The sequence below is a fragment of the Nicotiana sylvestris genome, chromosome 11 (genome assembly GCF_000393655.2).
Source record: "Nicotiana sylvestris chromosome 11, ASM39365v2, whole genome shotgun sequence".
In the NCBI taxonomy this organism is placed as follows: domain Eukaryota; kingdom Viridiplantae; phylum Streptophyta; class Magnoliopsida; order Solanales; family Solanaceae; genus Nicotiana; species Nicotiana sylvestris.
Genome location: NC_091067.1, coordinates 112,037,465 through 112,053,795, shown reverse-complemented (window position 1 = coordinate 112,053,795; position 16,331 = coordinate 112,037,465). Strand labels below are relative to the sequence as shown.

At 40.2% G+C, this 16,331-nt stretch overlaps 1 protein-coding gene across 1 annotated transcript; it reads right to left on the bottom strand.

Moving 5' to 3' along the window:
* Positions 1-296: 296 nt before the first annotated feature.
* LOC138881497 (uncharacterized) lies at positions 297-856 on the bottom strand. Its single transcript, XM_070161728.1, has 3 exons — positions 655-856; positions 481-602; positions 297-371 (listed from the first exon to the last, which is right to left on the bottom strand). The coding sequence occupies exons 1-3, from the start codon at positions 854-856 to the stop codon at positions 297-299; spliced, it is 399 nt and encodes a 132-aa protein (XP_070017829.1).
* Positions 857-16,331: the final 15,475 nt, after the last annotated feature.

The following is a 16,331-nucleotide window of genomic DNA, read 5'->3' as shown; positions in this document are numbered from 1 at the left end:
CTACTATTTATACTGATGCACAGACTTGGTGGACAAGAGGATGAGTGTGGCCGTAGAGTTCCTTCTGCAGTTCGCACTCTGTTACCTGGGGGTTCAAATGACTTTGATGATTTGCGATTTGCAAAATTTGATGTGCGGCCGCAGATTGATCATATCTTTGACACACCACATTTCAGAGGTTTGCAATTTTCCATCTCAATTTGTGCGGTCCGCACTGAAATTGTGCGGCCGTAGTTCTTTTCTACTGTAGCACTCACAATTGTGTGTTCCGCACTTTTTATACACAGCCAATTTTTTTAGCACAATTCCTGTAAAGCATACTCGTTCCTGCAACATACTTCAAATCTAGTTAGCAAACAAATAACATCTATCTACAAAAGAAGAAAAGAAAGAGAAAAAGAAAACATGGGTTGCCTCCTAAGAAGCGCATGATTTAATATCGCGGCACGATGCAAATTACCATCACTTAATATGAATCACCACTACAACGTGGCCATCATCAACATTTCCCAAATAATGCTTCACCCGGTGAACATTGACTCGAAACACCTCATCATTTTTGTTCTTCAAGTCCAATGCACCAAAGGGTGTCACACCCACAACTTCAAATGGACCATTCAATTTATACTTTAACTTCTGGGAAACATCCTCAACCGTGAATTAAACAACACAAAAGATCGCCCTCTTTTAACTCTTTGTTCCAAATGTACTTGTCATGAATATATTTCATCTTCTCTTTGTACAAGGACGAGCTTGTGTATGCATGGTACCGGAACTCATACAACTCATTCAAGTGTGTCACCCTCAAGTTGGCGGCAACATCCCAATAAAGATTCAACTTCTTTAACGCCCACATGGCTTTATACCCCAAGTTACACCGAAAGATGACAAGTTTTTTCGAACACCAACTGCTATGGAGATATTCCAATAGGTGTTTTGTAAGCCATCATGTAAGCCCATAAAGCATCATTAAGTTTCTTGGACCAATCTGTCCGGCTAACATTCACTATTTTGGACAAAATACTCTTTATCTCCCATTAGAGACTTCCACTTGACTGTTTGCTTGTGGATGATATGGAGTCGAGACTTTATGAGTGACACCATACTTGGTGAGTAAGGTGTCTAAATCTTCGTCACAAAAATGTGACCCCCCATCGCTTATGATAGCCCGCAGAGTACCAAACCTTGTGAAAATATTCTTTTTCAAGAACGCCACCACACTTCTCGCCTCGTTGTTGGGTAGAGCAATAGCCTCAACCCATTTGGACACATAATCAATTGTGGCCAAGATGTAGGTATTTCCACAAGAACTCACAAAAGGACCCATGAAGTCAATACCTCACACATAAAAAATATCAATCTCCAATATGGTGGTGAGAGGCATTTCATTTTTCTTTGAGATTCCACCGGCCCTTTGACATTCATCACATCATTTCACTAGATCACTTGTATCCTTGTAGAGATCATGCCACTAAAAACCACAATTTAGCACTTTGGTCGTCATTCTAGCTCCACCATGGTGACCACCATATGGCGAAGAATGACAAGTCCCAAATATTTCACATTACTCCTTCTCCGGTACATATCTACTAATCACTCCATCCGTGCAAATCCGGAAAAGGTACAGTTCATCCCAATATTAGTCTTGACAATCCCGTTTGAGCTTCTTCCTTTGGTTTGAAGAGAACTCATCCGGGATGATACCACTCACAAGAAAATTTGCTAGATCTGCGAACCATGGCAATCATCTGAGATTTCAAGGCCATCATGTGGCCTCCCCTTCTCCTCTAAACGAGACAAGTGGTTCGCTACTTGGTTTTAACTTCCTTTTCAATCTTGGATGTCAATATCAAACTCTTGCAGCAAAAGCACCCATCTCATCAATCGGGCTTTGGAATTTTTCTTGCTCATAAGATACCAAAGTTCCGTATGATCCATGTGGACAATCACTTTAGCACCTATCAAGTACGGGCAAAACTTCTCAATAGCAAATACAATGGCAAAGAGATATTGTTGTGTAATGGTATAGTTGACTTGGGCACTATTCATTGTCTTACTAGCATAGCAGACCGGATGAAAAATCTTGTCTATGCGTTGCCCCAAAATGGCCCTTACCGGTACATCACTTGCATTGCACATGAGCTCAAAAGGAACACTCCAATTTGGAGCGGTGATACTGGGAGTAGTAGTCAACTTGAACTTTAGCAATTCAAAATCTCTCATGCAATCATCATTGAAATGGAACTTAGCATCTTTCTCCAAAAGCTTGTACAACGGGTTCACCACTTTAGAGAAATCCTTAATAAAACGCTGGTAAAACCCTGTGTGGCCTATGAAACTCTGCACGCCCTTCACCGAAGTTGGAGGTGAAAGTTTAGAAATCACCTCAATATTTGCCTTGTTGACTTCAATGCCATTCTTTGAGATCTTATGGTCAAGGAAAATGCCTTCCTCAACCATGAAATGACATTTCTCCCAATTTAGCACCAAATTTATTTCTTCACATCTTGTCAACACTTTATCCAAGTTTGTGAGACAAACACCAAAAGAATTTCCGACCACCGAGAAGTCATCCATGAAGACTTAAAGGTAATCCTCCACTATATCCATAAAGATCGCCATCATACACCTTTGGAAAATCGTCGGTGCATTGCACAACCCAAATGGCATCCGCTTGAAGGCGAAAGTACCATAAGGACATGTAAAGGTAGTTTTCTTTGATCCTCTGGGGCAATAAGAATTTGGTTGTAGCCGGAATACTCATCAAGGAAATACTAGAAAGCACAGCCGACCAATCTATCAAGTATTTGATCTAGGAAGGGAAGTGAAAAATGGTCCTTCCTTGTGACTTTTTTGAGCTTACGATAGTCCATACACACTCTCCACCCGGTCACCGTTCTTGTAGGAATCAACTCATTCTTGTCATTGATGACCACCGTCATGCCCCCTTTCTTTGGAACACATTGAATCGGAGAAGTCCACAAACTATCAGAAATGGGTTAGACAACCCCGACATCCAACCACTTGATGATCTCCTTTTTGAAAACCTCTTGCATGGCTTCATTGAGTCTCCATTGATGTTCAATAGATGGTTTGGAACCTTCCACCAAGTTAATATTGTGCATGAAAAATGCAAGGCTTATCCCCCGAATATCCTCTAATGTCTATCTAATAGCCTTCTTCCTCCAATGTAGAGTCTACCTGCACGTTAGTTGCATCGCCAATGTAGAGTCTACCTGCACATTAGTCAAACAAGAGGAAAGAATAATCGGTAAAGTAGAAGAAGGGCCAAGAAATTCATACTGAAGATGTAGAGATAATGGCTTCAACTCCAAGATAGGATGCTCTTCAATTGAAGGCTTTGTAGGAGGAGTTGTCATATTTTCAAAATCTAAGGATAATTTGCGAGGTTCATAAGTATACAACCCCATTCCTTGCAAAGAGTTCACACATTCCACAAAGTTATCCATCTCGTCATCATCAAAGTTGAGCAAGACGGCCTCCAATGTATCAGAAACATTCATCACCACACTTGTTTCATCCACAATCACATCGGCCACCAAATCCACGAAAGAACACAATTCATGGTTGTTGGGTCACCTTATGGACTTGCACACATGGAAAGCCACTTTTTCATCACCAACCTAGAAGGTAAGCTCTTCGGCTTCTACATCAACAACAACCTTCCCCGTAGCAAGGAAAGGTCTACTAGGAATAATCAACACCTTATAGTCAACCTCACAATCAAGAATGATAAAATCTGTCGGGAGAATGAATTTATAAACACGAACCAAAACTTCCTTAATCACTCCCAATGGTCTCTTCATGGTACGATCGGCCATTTATAATCTCATAGATGTGGATCTTGGTTTCCCAATTCCCAAAGTCTTGAAAACCGAATAGGTCATCAAATTGATACTTGCCCCAAGATCACAAAGAGCTTTAGCAAACTCGGCAGTTCCAATGCTACAAGGCATTGTGAAAGCACTGGGATTTTCCAATTTAGGAGCCATTGAATTAATAATTGCACTCACTTGATGAGTTACTTTGATAATTTCAAAATTCATTGACCTCTTTTTTGTCACCAAATCCTTCATACACTTTCAATAACCGGCCATTTGCTCCAAATCTTCAACCAATGGCACATTGATCGATAGACTCTTTATTATGTCAATGATCTTTTTTAATTGATTCTCGCCATTTTGCTTGGCAAGCCTTTGAGGATATAGAGGTGGAGGCTTAGGCACTGGTGCCTTAGCCTTTTGCACTCTTGGTTCTGGTATGTCAATAACATGATCCCTAGATCGGTTCACTTCCTTTTGAGTTCTTACACATTGACATCAATATCTATCTGCACTTCATCATTTGCATGCACCACATTGTTCGGGGTATCATCTTCTTGTACCACTTGCTCATCATCCATAAGTTTCCTTTGACTAAAGGTGGGTGCATTCAAACCTTTTCCACTCCTTGTAGTAATGGCCATGGCATTCCTCATGTTGTTCCCACCCTTTGGGTTCACCACCGCGTCACTTGGTAGTGCCCCCTTTGGATGAGTATTTAGAGCATGAGAGATACGCCCCATTTGAACTTGCAAGTTACGGATAGATGTGTTGTGGGAGACAGGTTAGGCATCGAAATTGGCATTCTTCTCCATCATTTGCTTGAACATATTCTCAATATACCACATCTCATTGTTGGAATAACTTGGACCACGGGAAGGATAAGGAGGCTAGTTGCTTGGTTGTTGATACATCAGGGGCTTTGAAAACCTCACCCTCGATTACCATTACTATTATTCCATCCCCCTTGGTTGTTGCCTCCCCAATATCCTTGGTTGTGGCCACTCCGATTACCTTGGTTATTTCATCCACTCCAATTTCCTTTATTGTTGTTATTATGTCAATTCCCTTGATTGTTATCACCACTCCAATTACCTTGGTTGTTAGAATTCCAATTGCCTTGATTACTTTGAGTTACCAATGTCATCATCAACATCCACATCCCCCAAAGGCATTATTCCGATTATATCATTGTCGTTTGCCATTATGGTACATATAATTGATTCACAAAAATCAGTAACACGGAAGGAAAAGAAGACAATCCACACACAAAACCCAATATATAGCTAAATTCATTTTTAGCTCCCTGGCAACGGCGCCAAAAAATTGATCTCGTCCAAGTTCACACCTCAAATCAAGGTTATGAAATGGTCGATTGCAATAGTAATACCCAACAAGGAGTCAGGGTCAAATTCCACAATGATCTATATATAGGAGTTAAACTAAGATTGCAAAACTAAGAAATTATTTTTGTTGTTTTTCAAGTTTTGTAAAATGCCTAGATCTATGACAATCACCTGTCTGTTTCCCTAATAGGATATAGACCTTAATACTCGTTTTATTGGCCGAGCTGTATTATAGCTATCAACACTCAATTACCAACTCACTACCTCTCGGTCAGAGAGTGATTTTGCCCAATTTGGCTTTCTCAAAACGGTTGATAGAAGCTCAAGTTGGGTTATTACTATCTCTAGGTTGAACACTTTAATTTGGAATCTGGGATTATCAATCTCTCAATTGACCTAATTCCTTGTTAGCCAAGCTTTCCTGGTCTAAATCTCTCTTTCTCAAGTGGAGACTAAGTCAAATAAGCATTAACTAATGTTTGCAACCATTAATTCCACAAATTAAAGCATGAACAAGGCTAAATAATAAACACTCAACCATAAACAAGCATTAAATTAGACACCCATAAGGTTTACACACTAGAGTTGGGTCACAAATCTTGTAAAAATCAAGCGACTCATGTTTGGAAATGAATAAATAGAAGAAGAAATGGTAATTAAACTCATATTGCAAAATTAAAATGATAAAATATATGTTAAAATATCCCAAAATATGAAAAACTACTAAAAGAAGTAAAGAGAAACTGCTAATGTAGCTGAAGATGTCAAAAGTTGACCTAAAAAGTGAAATCTTCTATTTATACAGGGTTGGAAATTTCGAACAAAATGCCCTTTCAGAGGTTCTACGTCCGCACAATTCCATGTGCGGTCTGCACATTTCTTCAGCTTGACAGGATTGAAAATATGCGGTCGCATAGCTCTTCTTCTGCGATAGTATAATAATTGTGTGGTACGCACTTTTGATGGTCTTGAAATGCAGACTCTCTGAACTTTGCTCCTGATCAAGCTTTTGCGTCCGCACAATTCATCTGCGGACCGTACTTTGCACCAGTCTCTGATGGATTTTTCTTCACAACCTGCGGTCGTAGATGGTATTCTACGGTCTGCACTTCTGAGCTTCTGTGCCCTTTTATGTCCTTGAGTTGGATTTCATCTCAGGAGTTCATCTTATAATATTCCTGTAATTAAGCACATTTCATCAATTTTAAGAAACACAATTAAATGCTTTTGGACTAAAACTAAAGCAAAAATGTGCTAATAATTAGTCAAAATCCTCACTTATCAACTATGTTGAATTTTAGTTGTAAAATCCTAGAAACTAGCATATAAATAAATACTTCATATCAAATTGAATAATAATATAAAAATTTATGATTTAAATCTCAAAATATTTTGAGATGTTAAACGATTAAAGATTATTCCTAAGCCGAGGGTCTATTGAAAACATTCTCTCTATCCTCACAAGGTAGGGGTAAGGTTTGCGTACAAACTACCCTCCCTAGACCCCACAATGTGGGATAATACTGGATATGTTGTTGTTTTTTTGTAATATTATTCAATTTACATACATCATTATGGATCGCGCGTGTGCGCATCCTGGACCTGCTTTTCGTGAGCTACTATTGCTCGAAGGGCCATAGGTCTTCACATATCTAGGATGGAGAGTTACTTAGCCAGAACTTCCACCCGAGACACATTGATAATTTTTAGGAGTTTATTAGGTACCACCCACTTCTTCCTCATACAATTACGTGCCTCACTCGGACTGGTTTTTACTAGGTTGTTGAGATCGGCCGCTTGCGATTCGATTAGCTTCTGATCAAGTCTTTGATCGAGCGTTGTAGACTTGATATGGATACATTTCATTTGTCTATCGGCGAGGCGACCATAATACTAGAGGACGTGGAGGTATTAGTTGGGTTGCTCGTTGACGGTCTTGTTGTCCACTACCCCGCCTGCTCTTATGGAGTATTTGGAGGCATAACTATCTATAGATTTTGGAGAGTCTCATTGAATTCCAGCTGGAGCAGACTGCTATTAGTGGCATTAGTCGATTATAGCTATCGCCTGTTAGGCAACACCTAGAGGCACTTCACGAGCAGATCGTGGAGGAGTCTCTAGTTGAGGTTATTTAGCAGCAGCCAAGGTTGTTGATTTTGATGATATTTGGTGGATTTCTTTTCCCAAACACTTTGGGAAACCTTGTGAGCCTACAGTTCTTGCATCATCAGGAGCGCTTAGATCACTTACCCATGTACAGTTGGATGGTATCATTCTGGTGAACCTTTATAGGCAACTTTGCAGGCCGTCGATGGATAATGTGAAAGACGTTGCTAGATTTATTCCACTACTGCAGGTGATAAAATTATCAGTTCTTTCCATGATTACCATAGATATAGTAAAAATACTCAATTTTATGTCCAATACTAATATTAGGTTAGGGCTTGGGAGGATTCTTGCAGATGCAACCCCCTCCTTGCCCGCTAGCTCCAGATGCACCACATTTGGATTTTCTACCACGTGCTAGGAGGTGGGTAGATAGGCGAGGACGCGCCCATAACGTAGAGGCTCGACATCATCTATCTCTTTACCGGGATATGTTGGATCTACTAGATGTTTCTCAGGTTAATATTTGACTAAGTTTATTTGATAATGCTTGATTTGTCTTGCATTTACTTACTATTCTTGCATTTAATAAATAGTTCATATGGAGGCGATAAAACTATGAGCTCATCGTCAATTTTCCATAGTATTGATCATGCGGTCGAGCCATGTGGATATCTAAGGTCCTGCTGATATATCTGGATATAGTCAAGCATCATCTGATCGGGAGAATCTAGTGACAGTTTGGTCGCCGACAACGTATACCTGCTCCTCCCACTAGGCATACCACACATTACCAGCGAGCTGATCATAGTAGAGTTGACCAGGCTTACTGTCCTCGCTAGAAGGACAGATAGATGATAGGGATCAGAGAATGTTCAGGATTCCTTCAGACCCTCCACATGATTGTATTGACGGTGAGCAAGAGTACATAGCTTGGTATCATCATGTTACTCGTACTCTAATCAGTAATCACGATCATCTTCAGTACATTTCATATGTCTGGAGGCATGAGGCACTGGTATGTTATTTGATATACGTACATATCATGTTAGAATTTCTTATCTTCCTTAATTAATATGTTATATTCTATGCAGGCTATTGGTTTACTATAATGACTCAGCCAGTCATTTTGAGAGTTGTAGCCCCGTTCCCCCATTTACGTTTGTACTTTATAGTTATTATGTGACTTGCCAAGGTGGTCGGTTCGGGTCTAGAGAGGTTTCAGAATGAATTGATACACTTAGTCTCAAAGTTGGAAGCTTAAGTTGAAAAGGTTGACCAGATGTTGACTTATGTATAAATGACTCAGGAATGGAGTTTTAATGGTCCCATTAGCTTCGTTGGGTGATTTTAAACTTGGGAGCGATTCCAGATGGTGATTTGGAGGTCCGTAGTTGAATGCGGCTTGAAATGGCAAAAGTTAGATTTTTGGAAAGTTTGATCGGGAGAGGAATTTTATATATTAGGTCAGATTTTGATTTTGGAAGTTGGAGTAGGTCCGTAGTGTCATTTTTGACTTGTGTGTAAAATTTGGGATCAATCAGACGTGATTTGATAGGTTCGGCGTCATTTGTAGAAATTGGAATTCCTTAGTTTCAACATGCTTGAATTGAGGTGTGATTCGTGTTTTTGATGTTTTTTAAGGTGACTTGAGGGCTCGACTAAGTTCGTATCAAATTTTAGGACCTGATGGTATGTTTGATTAAGCTCATGGGGGCCTCGTGTTGGTTTTGTATGGCTATCGGATCAAAATTTAGACTTGGTGCATGGTTGTAGCAGGGACTCTACTGGTGTAATCACACTGGTGCAGCTTTGATCGCAGGTGCGAGCTCGCAGGTGCGTGATAAAGAGCACAGATGCAGTCAGTCTTGGATAGGACTATAGTTGCAGGTGCGAAGATATTTCCGCACATGCATGGTCGCAGGAACGGAGTGATGGGCGTAGAAGTGGAGGTTTGCGGAGGTGCGATGGGCAATTCTGCACCTGCGATTGCGCCGATGCGAGGGTGAGGACTATAGAAGCAGAGGCCCAGCTCCAGTGTCTCACCACAGAAGCAGGATTTTGGTCGCATTGTGACACCGCATATGAGGTTAAGTGCCCTCAGAAGCGGAAAGCTTGGGTAGTGTCTTAAATACAAGGGTTCGCGATTTTGGCTTCATTTCAAACATTTTGAGCTTGGGTTCTGGCGATTGTTGAGAGGATTTTCAAGGGGATTCTTGAGGTAAGTCCCTTGTGCTCATTTTTATTGATAATTTTGTTTCCCTATTGATATTTCCACCTAGTTGGTGTGTATTTAAGGTGTAAATTGGGAGTTTGAGGCTAGGGATTAGGAGAGTTGATTTGGGGATTTGGGTGACAATTTCGTGTCGGATTTTGGAAAATTTGGTATAGTTGGACTTGTGGTTGAATGGGCTTTCGGATTTTGTGACTTTTATTTGATTCTGGGACGTGGTCTTGCGGGTCGGTTTTTTAGTTGACTTTTGAATTTGAATTAAAACTTAGTATTTCCTTATGGAATTGATTCTTTTAGCCCGTGTTGATTGTATCGCTTTGTTTGTGGATAGATTCGAGGCATTCAGAGGCCTTTTTTCAAGGCAAAGGTGTGAGTAGAGATTCGCTCGGATTGAGGTAAGTAGCACTTCTAAACTTGGCTCTGAGGGATCGGAACACTAAATTATGTGTTATATGATTGGTGTTGAGGTGATGCATATGCCAAGTGACGGGCATGCGGGCGTGCACCATGAATATTTTGACCTGGTCAATTCCATGGAACTATATAGTGGATTTATCTTGTTTAACTCCGGGTTTTCATCATGTGATAAAGTAACTGAGCTATCAATCATGCTAGAGATCATGTTTAGGCTATATGCTGGAACTGTTGAGACCCATAGTGGTCGTTTCTTGCTGTTGACTTATTGATTTCATTGAAATTTCGTACTCGGCCATATTCATTCATTACATATCATATCTTAGTCTCTGTTGCTATTTATTGATACATCATATCATTATTTCGGGCTAGATTATGACATTGTGAGCCTATGAGAGAGATACTAGAGAGATTGACGACTAAGTGAGGCCGAGGGCCTGATTATGAGTGACAATTATAGGATGGGGTTGCATGCCGCAGTGGGTTTTACTAATTTATGCTTGGATCTAGCTTATGATAGCACTTGGGCTAAAGGAGTCCCTCCGGAGTCTATACATACCTCTAGTAAGCAAGGTTGATTTATATTGAGGGATGGTTCTTCCCTGGACTTGGATCTTGTCCGAAGCATTTATACCTGGGGATAGATCTTCCCCATGGGCCGGATTGGCCCTACCCAATACTGAGTGACTGACTGTTAGTTGATGTATATATTTCCGGGATGGATCTTCCCTAGGCTGGATTGGCCATATACATTAATGAGTGATTGAGCATTTCGAGAGCGTGAGTACACAAGGCTTTCAGCACGGTGCATCACATACAGCATGTGCATTGGCATGTAGATTTTGAGAAGTTATATTCCTCATATCATTCAAAATTTATATATCTTAATGGTATTGAGTTTAACTGTTGAACTTGAAAGCATGTTTACGTTTCTATACTATTATTTCTATATTGAACTGTACCGATTGAGTTCGTCACTACTTTCAGTCCAAAGAGTAGATTTGTTACTTATTGAGTTGGTTGTACTCATGCTACACCCTACACCTTGTGTGCAGATCCAGGTGCTTCCGGTCACGGTGGCTGCTGAGTTATGGAGTCCGGATCTTCAGAGACTATCGAGGTAGTTGCTTGACGCTCGCAGACCTTGTCTTTCCCTCCATATCTTTCATTTTATATTTCATTTTTATTCTCTACATTTTGTATTAGACTATATCCCAATATAGATGCTCATGTACTCGGTGACGCCCCAGTTTTGGGAGATTTTGCATTGAGATTTCGTTTTTCTTATTTGTTTTAAAAGAGTATTCCGAAAATTTAACTGCTTTAGTATTTTTCAAAGCTTTTGATGTGTTGAAATTGTTGAGTGGTTGGCTTTCGTAGTTCCACGATAGGTGCCATCATGAAGGGTTAGTTTTGGGTCATGACACTTACACCATTTTTACGAGATGGGTCTACAGATGCAACAGCATGTAGGCGACAGAGCGTCATTTATGCACCATTAGGGTCAACACGTTTCTCAACTTCCTACTGCCACATTGATAGCTGCACAAGAGGATACGCGATTAGGATTTTATGCTACCTATATGCCACATGAGGATTACTACCATGGGTCAGGCGTGCCCCGGCACGTGGTAGACATCCCAAGCATGCCTATAGAGGAAGGGGTGGCCCACAAGCTCGTAGTATTCAGCGAGTATGGGGTGTCCACCAAGGGGCTAAGGCACCCGTGGAGGATATTTCGTGGTAGTTGAATGCGGCTTGAAATGGCAAAAGTTAGATTTTTGGAAAGTTTGACCGGGAGTGGACTTTTATATATTGGGTTGGATTCTGACTTCGGAAGTTGGAGTAGGTCTGTCATTTGTGACTTGTGTGCAAAATTTGGGGTCAATCGGATGTGATTTGATAGTCCCTTGTGCTCATTTTTGGTCGATAATTTTGTTTCCCCATTGATTTTCCACCTAGTTGGTGTGTATTTAGGGTGTAAATTGGGAGTTTGAGGCTAGGGAGTAGGAGAGTTGATTTGGGGATTTGTGACTTTTATTGGCTTCCGAGACGTGGGCCCGCGGGCCGATTTTTGAGATGACTTGAATTTGAACTAAAACTTAGTATTTCCTTATGGAATTGTTTTCTTTAGCCCATGTAGATTGTATCGCTTTTTTGTGACTAGAATTGAGGCATTTGGATGTCGTTTCGCGAGGAAAAGGTATGTTGAAGTAGAGATTTGTTCGGATTGAGATAAGTATCACTTCTAAACTTGGATCTGAGGGTTTGAAACCTCGAATTATGTGTTATATGATTTGTGTTGATGTGACACACATGAAATGTGACGGGCATGCAGGAGTGCACCGTGAGAATTGTGACCTGGTTGATTCCATGGAACTATATAATGGATTTATCTTGTTGATATCTATGTTTTCATCATGTGATAAAGTAACTGAGTTGTCAATCATGCTAGAGATCATGTATAGGTTATATGTTGGTACTATTGGGAGCCATAGTGGTCATTTCTTGCTGTTGACATTGATTTTATTGAAATTTCATAGTCAGACATATTAATTCACTACATATCATACCTCAGTCTCTGTTGTTATTTATTGATACATCATATCATCAGTTTCAGGCTAGTTTCATGAAATTGTGAGCCCATGAGAGAGAGACTGGAGAGATTGATGACTGAGTGAGGCCGAGGGCCTGATTATAAGTGACATTTATGGAATGGGGTTGCACGCCGCAGCGGGTTTTACTGATTTATGCATGGATCTGGCTTATGATAGTGCTTGGGATGAAGGAGCCCCTTCGGAGTCTGTACATACCCCTAATAAGTGCATTTGATTTATATTGAGGGATGTATCTTCCCTAGACATGGATCTTGTCCGAAGTATTTATACTGGGGAATGGATCTTCCCCATGGGCCGGATTGGCCCTACCTATTACAGAGTGACTCACTGTCAGTTGATGTATATATTTCCGGGATGGATTTTCCCTGGGCTGGATTACCATATATAGTACTTAGTGATTGAGCATTTCGAGAGTGTAAGTACACGAGGCTTTCAACATGGTGCATCACATACAGCATGTGCATTGACATGTAGATATATAGAAGTTATATCCCTTATATCGTTTAGAATTGATCTATCTTACTAGTATTAAGTTTAACTGTTGAACTTAAAAGCATGTCTACGTTTTTGTAGTGTTATTTCAATATTGAAATGTACCGGTTGAGTTCGTCACTACTTTCAGTCCAAAGGTTAGATTTGTTACTTATTGAGTTGGTTGTACTCACGCTACACCCTGCACCTCGCGTGCAGATCCAGATGCTTCCGGTCACGACGCCTGTTGAGTTGTGGAGTCCCGATCTTCGGAGACTATCGAGGTAGTTGTTTGGCGTTCGTAGACCTTGACTCTCCCTTCTTATATTTCACTTATATTTCAGTTTTATTCTCTAGATGTTGTATTAGACTATATCTCTATGTAGATGCTCATGTACTCGGTGACGCCCCGGTTTTGGGAGATTTTGCATTGAGATTTCATTTTTCTTATTTATTTTTAAAAGTTGTTCCTTAAATTTAACTACTTTCATATTTTTCAAAGCTTTTAATGTGTTGAAATGATTGAGTAGTTGGCTTGCCTAGTTCCACGATGGGTTCCATCATGACAGGTTGATTTTGGATCGTGACAAGTTGGTATCAGAGCCTAGATTACATAGGTCTCATGAGTCATGAGCAGGTTTTGTAGTGTCTTGCGGATCGGTATGGAGACATTTGAACTTGTCTTCGAGAGGTTACATAACCCTTAGGAAACTTCACATTCTTGTTGTGCGGATTTGTTGATCCGACAACTAAGCTTCTATACTCTATTCTCTCACAGATGGTGAGGACACATGCTACTGGGCAGTATGGACAACCACTAGTACCACCAACTAGGGCCATGATAGGCCGAGGCCGCAGTAGGGGCAAAGGTGCAACTCGTACAGTAGCTAGAGCAGCACATGAAAACACACCAGCCGCTCCAGCTCAAGAGTAGGTACCTGATACGGTTGTGCTAGTGGGACCAGCTCAGGCACCAGCTACGCCCATTGTGATTTCTGTCTTTTAGGAGGCTTTGGCTCAGATTTTGACTGTATGCACCAGTTGTCGCGCCCCCTTTTTCTCGCGAAATCAGGTTTATGACACTTGGGAGGACAACTCATTCCCTTTTTTGGGAATTTTTGGGTTTGAATTGAAGAGTCGTCACCTAATGATTAAGGTGCATTAGGACACCAAGAAGGTTTGATTTGAGTAATCAGAGATTGGATAAGGGTTTGAAATTATCCCAAGAGAAAGGTGTTAGGTACCCCTCAGGATCCACTAATGTGGTTTTTGGTCAGACTATTGTTAAGAATTTAGGTGCAAATAACATGTAGGTGAATAAAGCTTTAAATAAGAGAGGATTTTCACATAATGGTTACAAACAAAATTGGAAAGAATTAAAAGGAAGTTGATTTTCTTAAAAGAAATAGTTTGAAATCTTTAGAAGAAACAAAGAAACAAAGGGAAAAAGGTGAATCCTAGGTTTATTAATAATATGGATCACCCCACATAACATTCGTTAATCACTCCTCAGTGAGGAGCTACACGAGACGTTATCGCGTGGTCATCATATCCCCATCTACCCTTTCCCACCTATTAAAGTATTAAAGCGCGGAATGGCCTCATTTACTTATTGCATGCTATTACCCGTCCCAATCCTATTAGTCCCTGAGGCATTTAGGACTACTAATCCTAAGGAGGAGGGATATTAGGCTTATTTGTAGTTTCAAAGGCAAACTTTTAAGGCGACATACAAAAACATGTATAGCAAGTTGGTGGGAAAGCACATAACAAGAAAAGACTTAGATATACCTCCTTGAATAAAGAAAGCACATAATTAGCATGACTTTCACATACTGTTTATGGTCTGATTAAGAACTTAAAGGTTGAGGCACACTGATTTATTATATTATTTAGATAAGAAGCTCGAATCAGGTCTACCTATTGGTTGTAGTTAATAGCATACATTTAGTTTATAACTTTGCACCTAAGGCTTGCCTAAGTGTTGGACAAGGATCCTATAGGCATGGTATCTACTGAATTCAGAAAGCAATAATAATAAACTGAATATGTACTGGTTAAAAAGGTTGTCGGATTATTAAAGAAAGCAAGTTTTTATGAAGGTCATGAGTTCTGCAAATGATGATCCTTGTTATTACAGGTTAGCTCTAGACGTGAATGAAGCAATTCAGATTCGCTTAATAATTCCTATAGACATGCTTTCTACGCGTGGTTGATCAGAAGCCTTATAGACATGGTAAAAGTGCAGAAGCCTTATAGACATGATATCTAAATGCATAAGAAGGGTTTTAACCTCTAAACATGGTATCTAACTGGCAGAATTTGTTTTAAGACATGAACATGATATCTATATGCAGTTGATCGTTTAAAACCTATGCACATGATTTCTAGATGAAAATGGATATACAAGATTCAGAAGGACCTATAGGCATATTTTCTATATGCATATGCAGAATTCAGATTTCCATACTTATGGACATGATTTCTATATGCATACAGATTTCAGAATGACTTATAGGCATGATTTCTGTATGAGAGTTGCAGAATTTAGAATGACCTATAGGCATGGTATCTACCCTTTGCATACATAGTTACCCGCCCTTTTCACTAGCCATCCCCAAGAGTTTATTACAAATTATTATAGCCCAGAATAAAGTAAAATACATCAAAAAATGTAAATAAAAGTACCACCAAAGGAGAGTCTGATTCAGACTTCATGTCTGAAATATGAGGTAAACCAACTCCATAAGATTAAGATCCAAAACCTTTCTTCTATTCGAGTGTGTCAAAGTTCCCTAAGAGCCTCAGAAACAACTTCGGGCAATGCTCACACCCAAATGTATTATCAGATTAGGACAAGTTTAGTGTGGAAGAGCGAGCCCTCAAGTGTCCAAGTTCAGAGGGAGATCAAAGGATCCCAAGGCAAGGCTCACAAGAGAGAGGCGGAACTTAAAGACTAAGAGAGTGTGCAAGTGAAGAAACAGAATTCTAAAAGGGGGAAAGGGAGGGGGAAATAGCTACAGATAAGTACACATAAGAGGTTCAGGGGGAATAGGGAAATTGAAAGAGGCAAGGGCAGGCTATGGGCATGCCCAGCAATGGAGAATGTCAGCATACCCATAAGCCTGTTAGAACACACTATTTAGAGGCTAGGATCCCAAGGGATCAAATTTAATTCATGGACAATAATTTTCATATTGCCATGCCTTAAACCATAGCTCAAACACATAGGGGCAGGGGTTTGGGATTCAGAATAGAACAGGCAGAAAGAAATCAGCATGCTAAAGTAAGTGTTGAATAC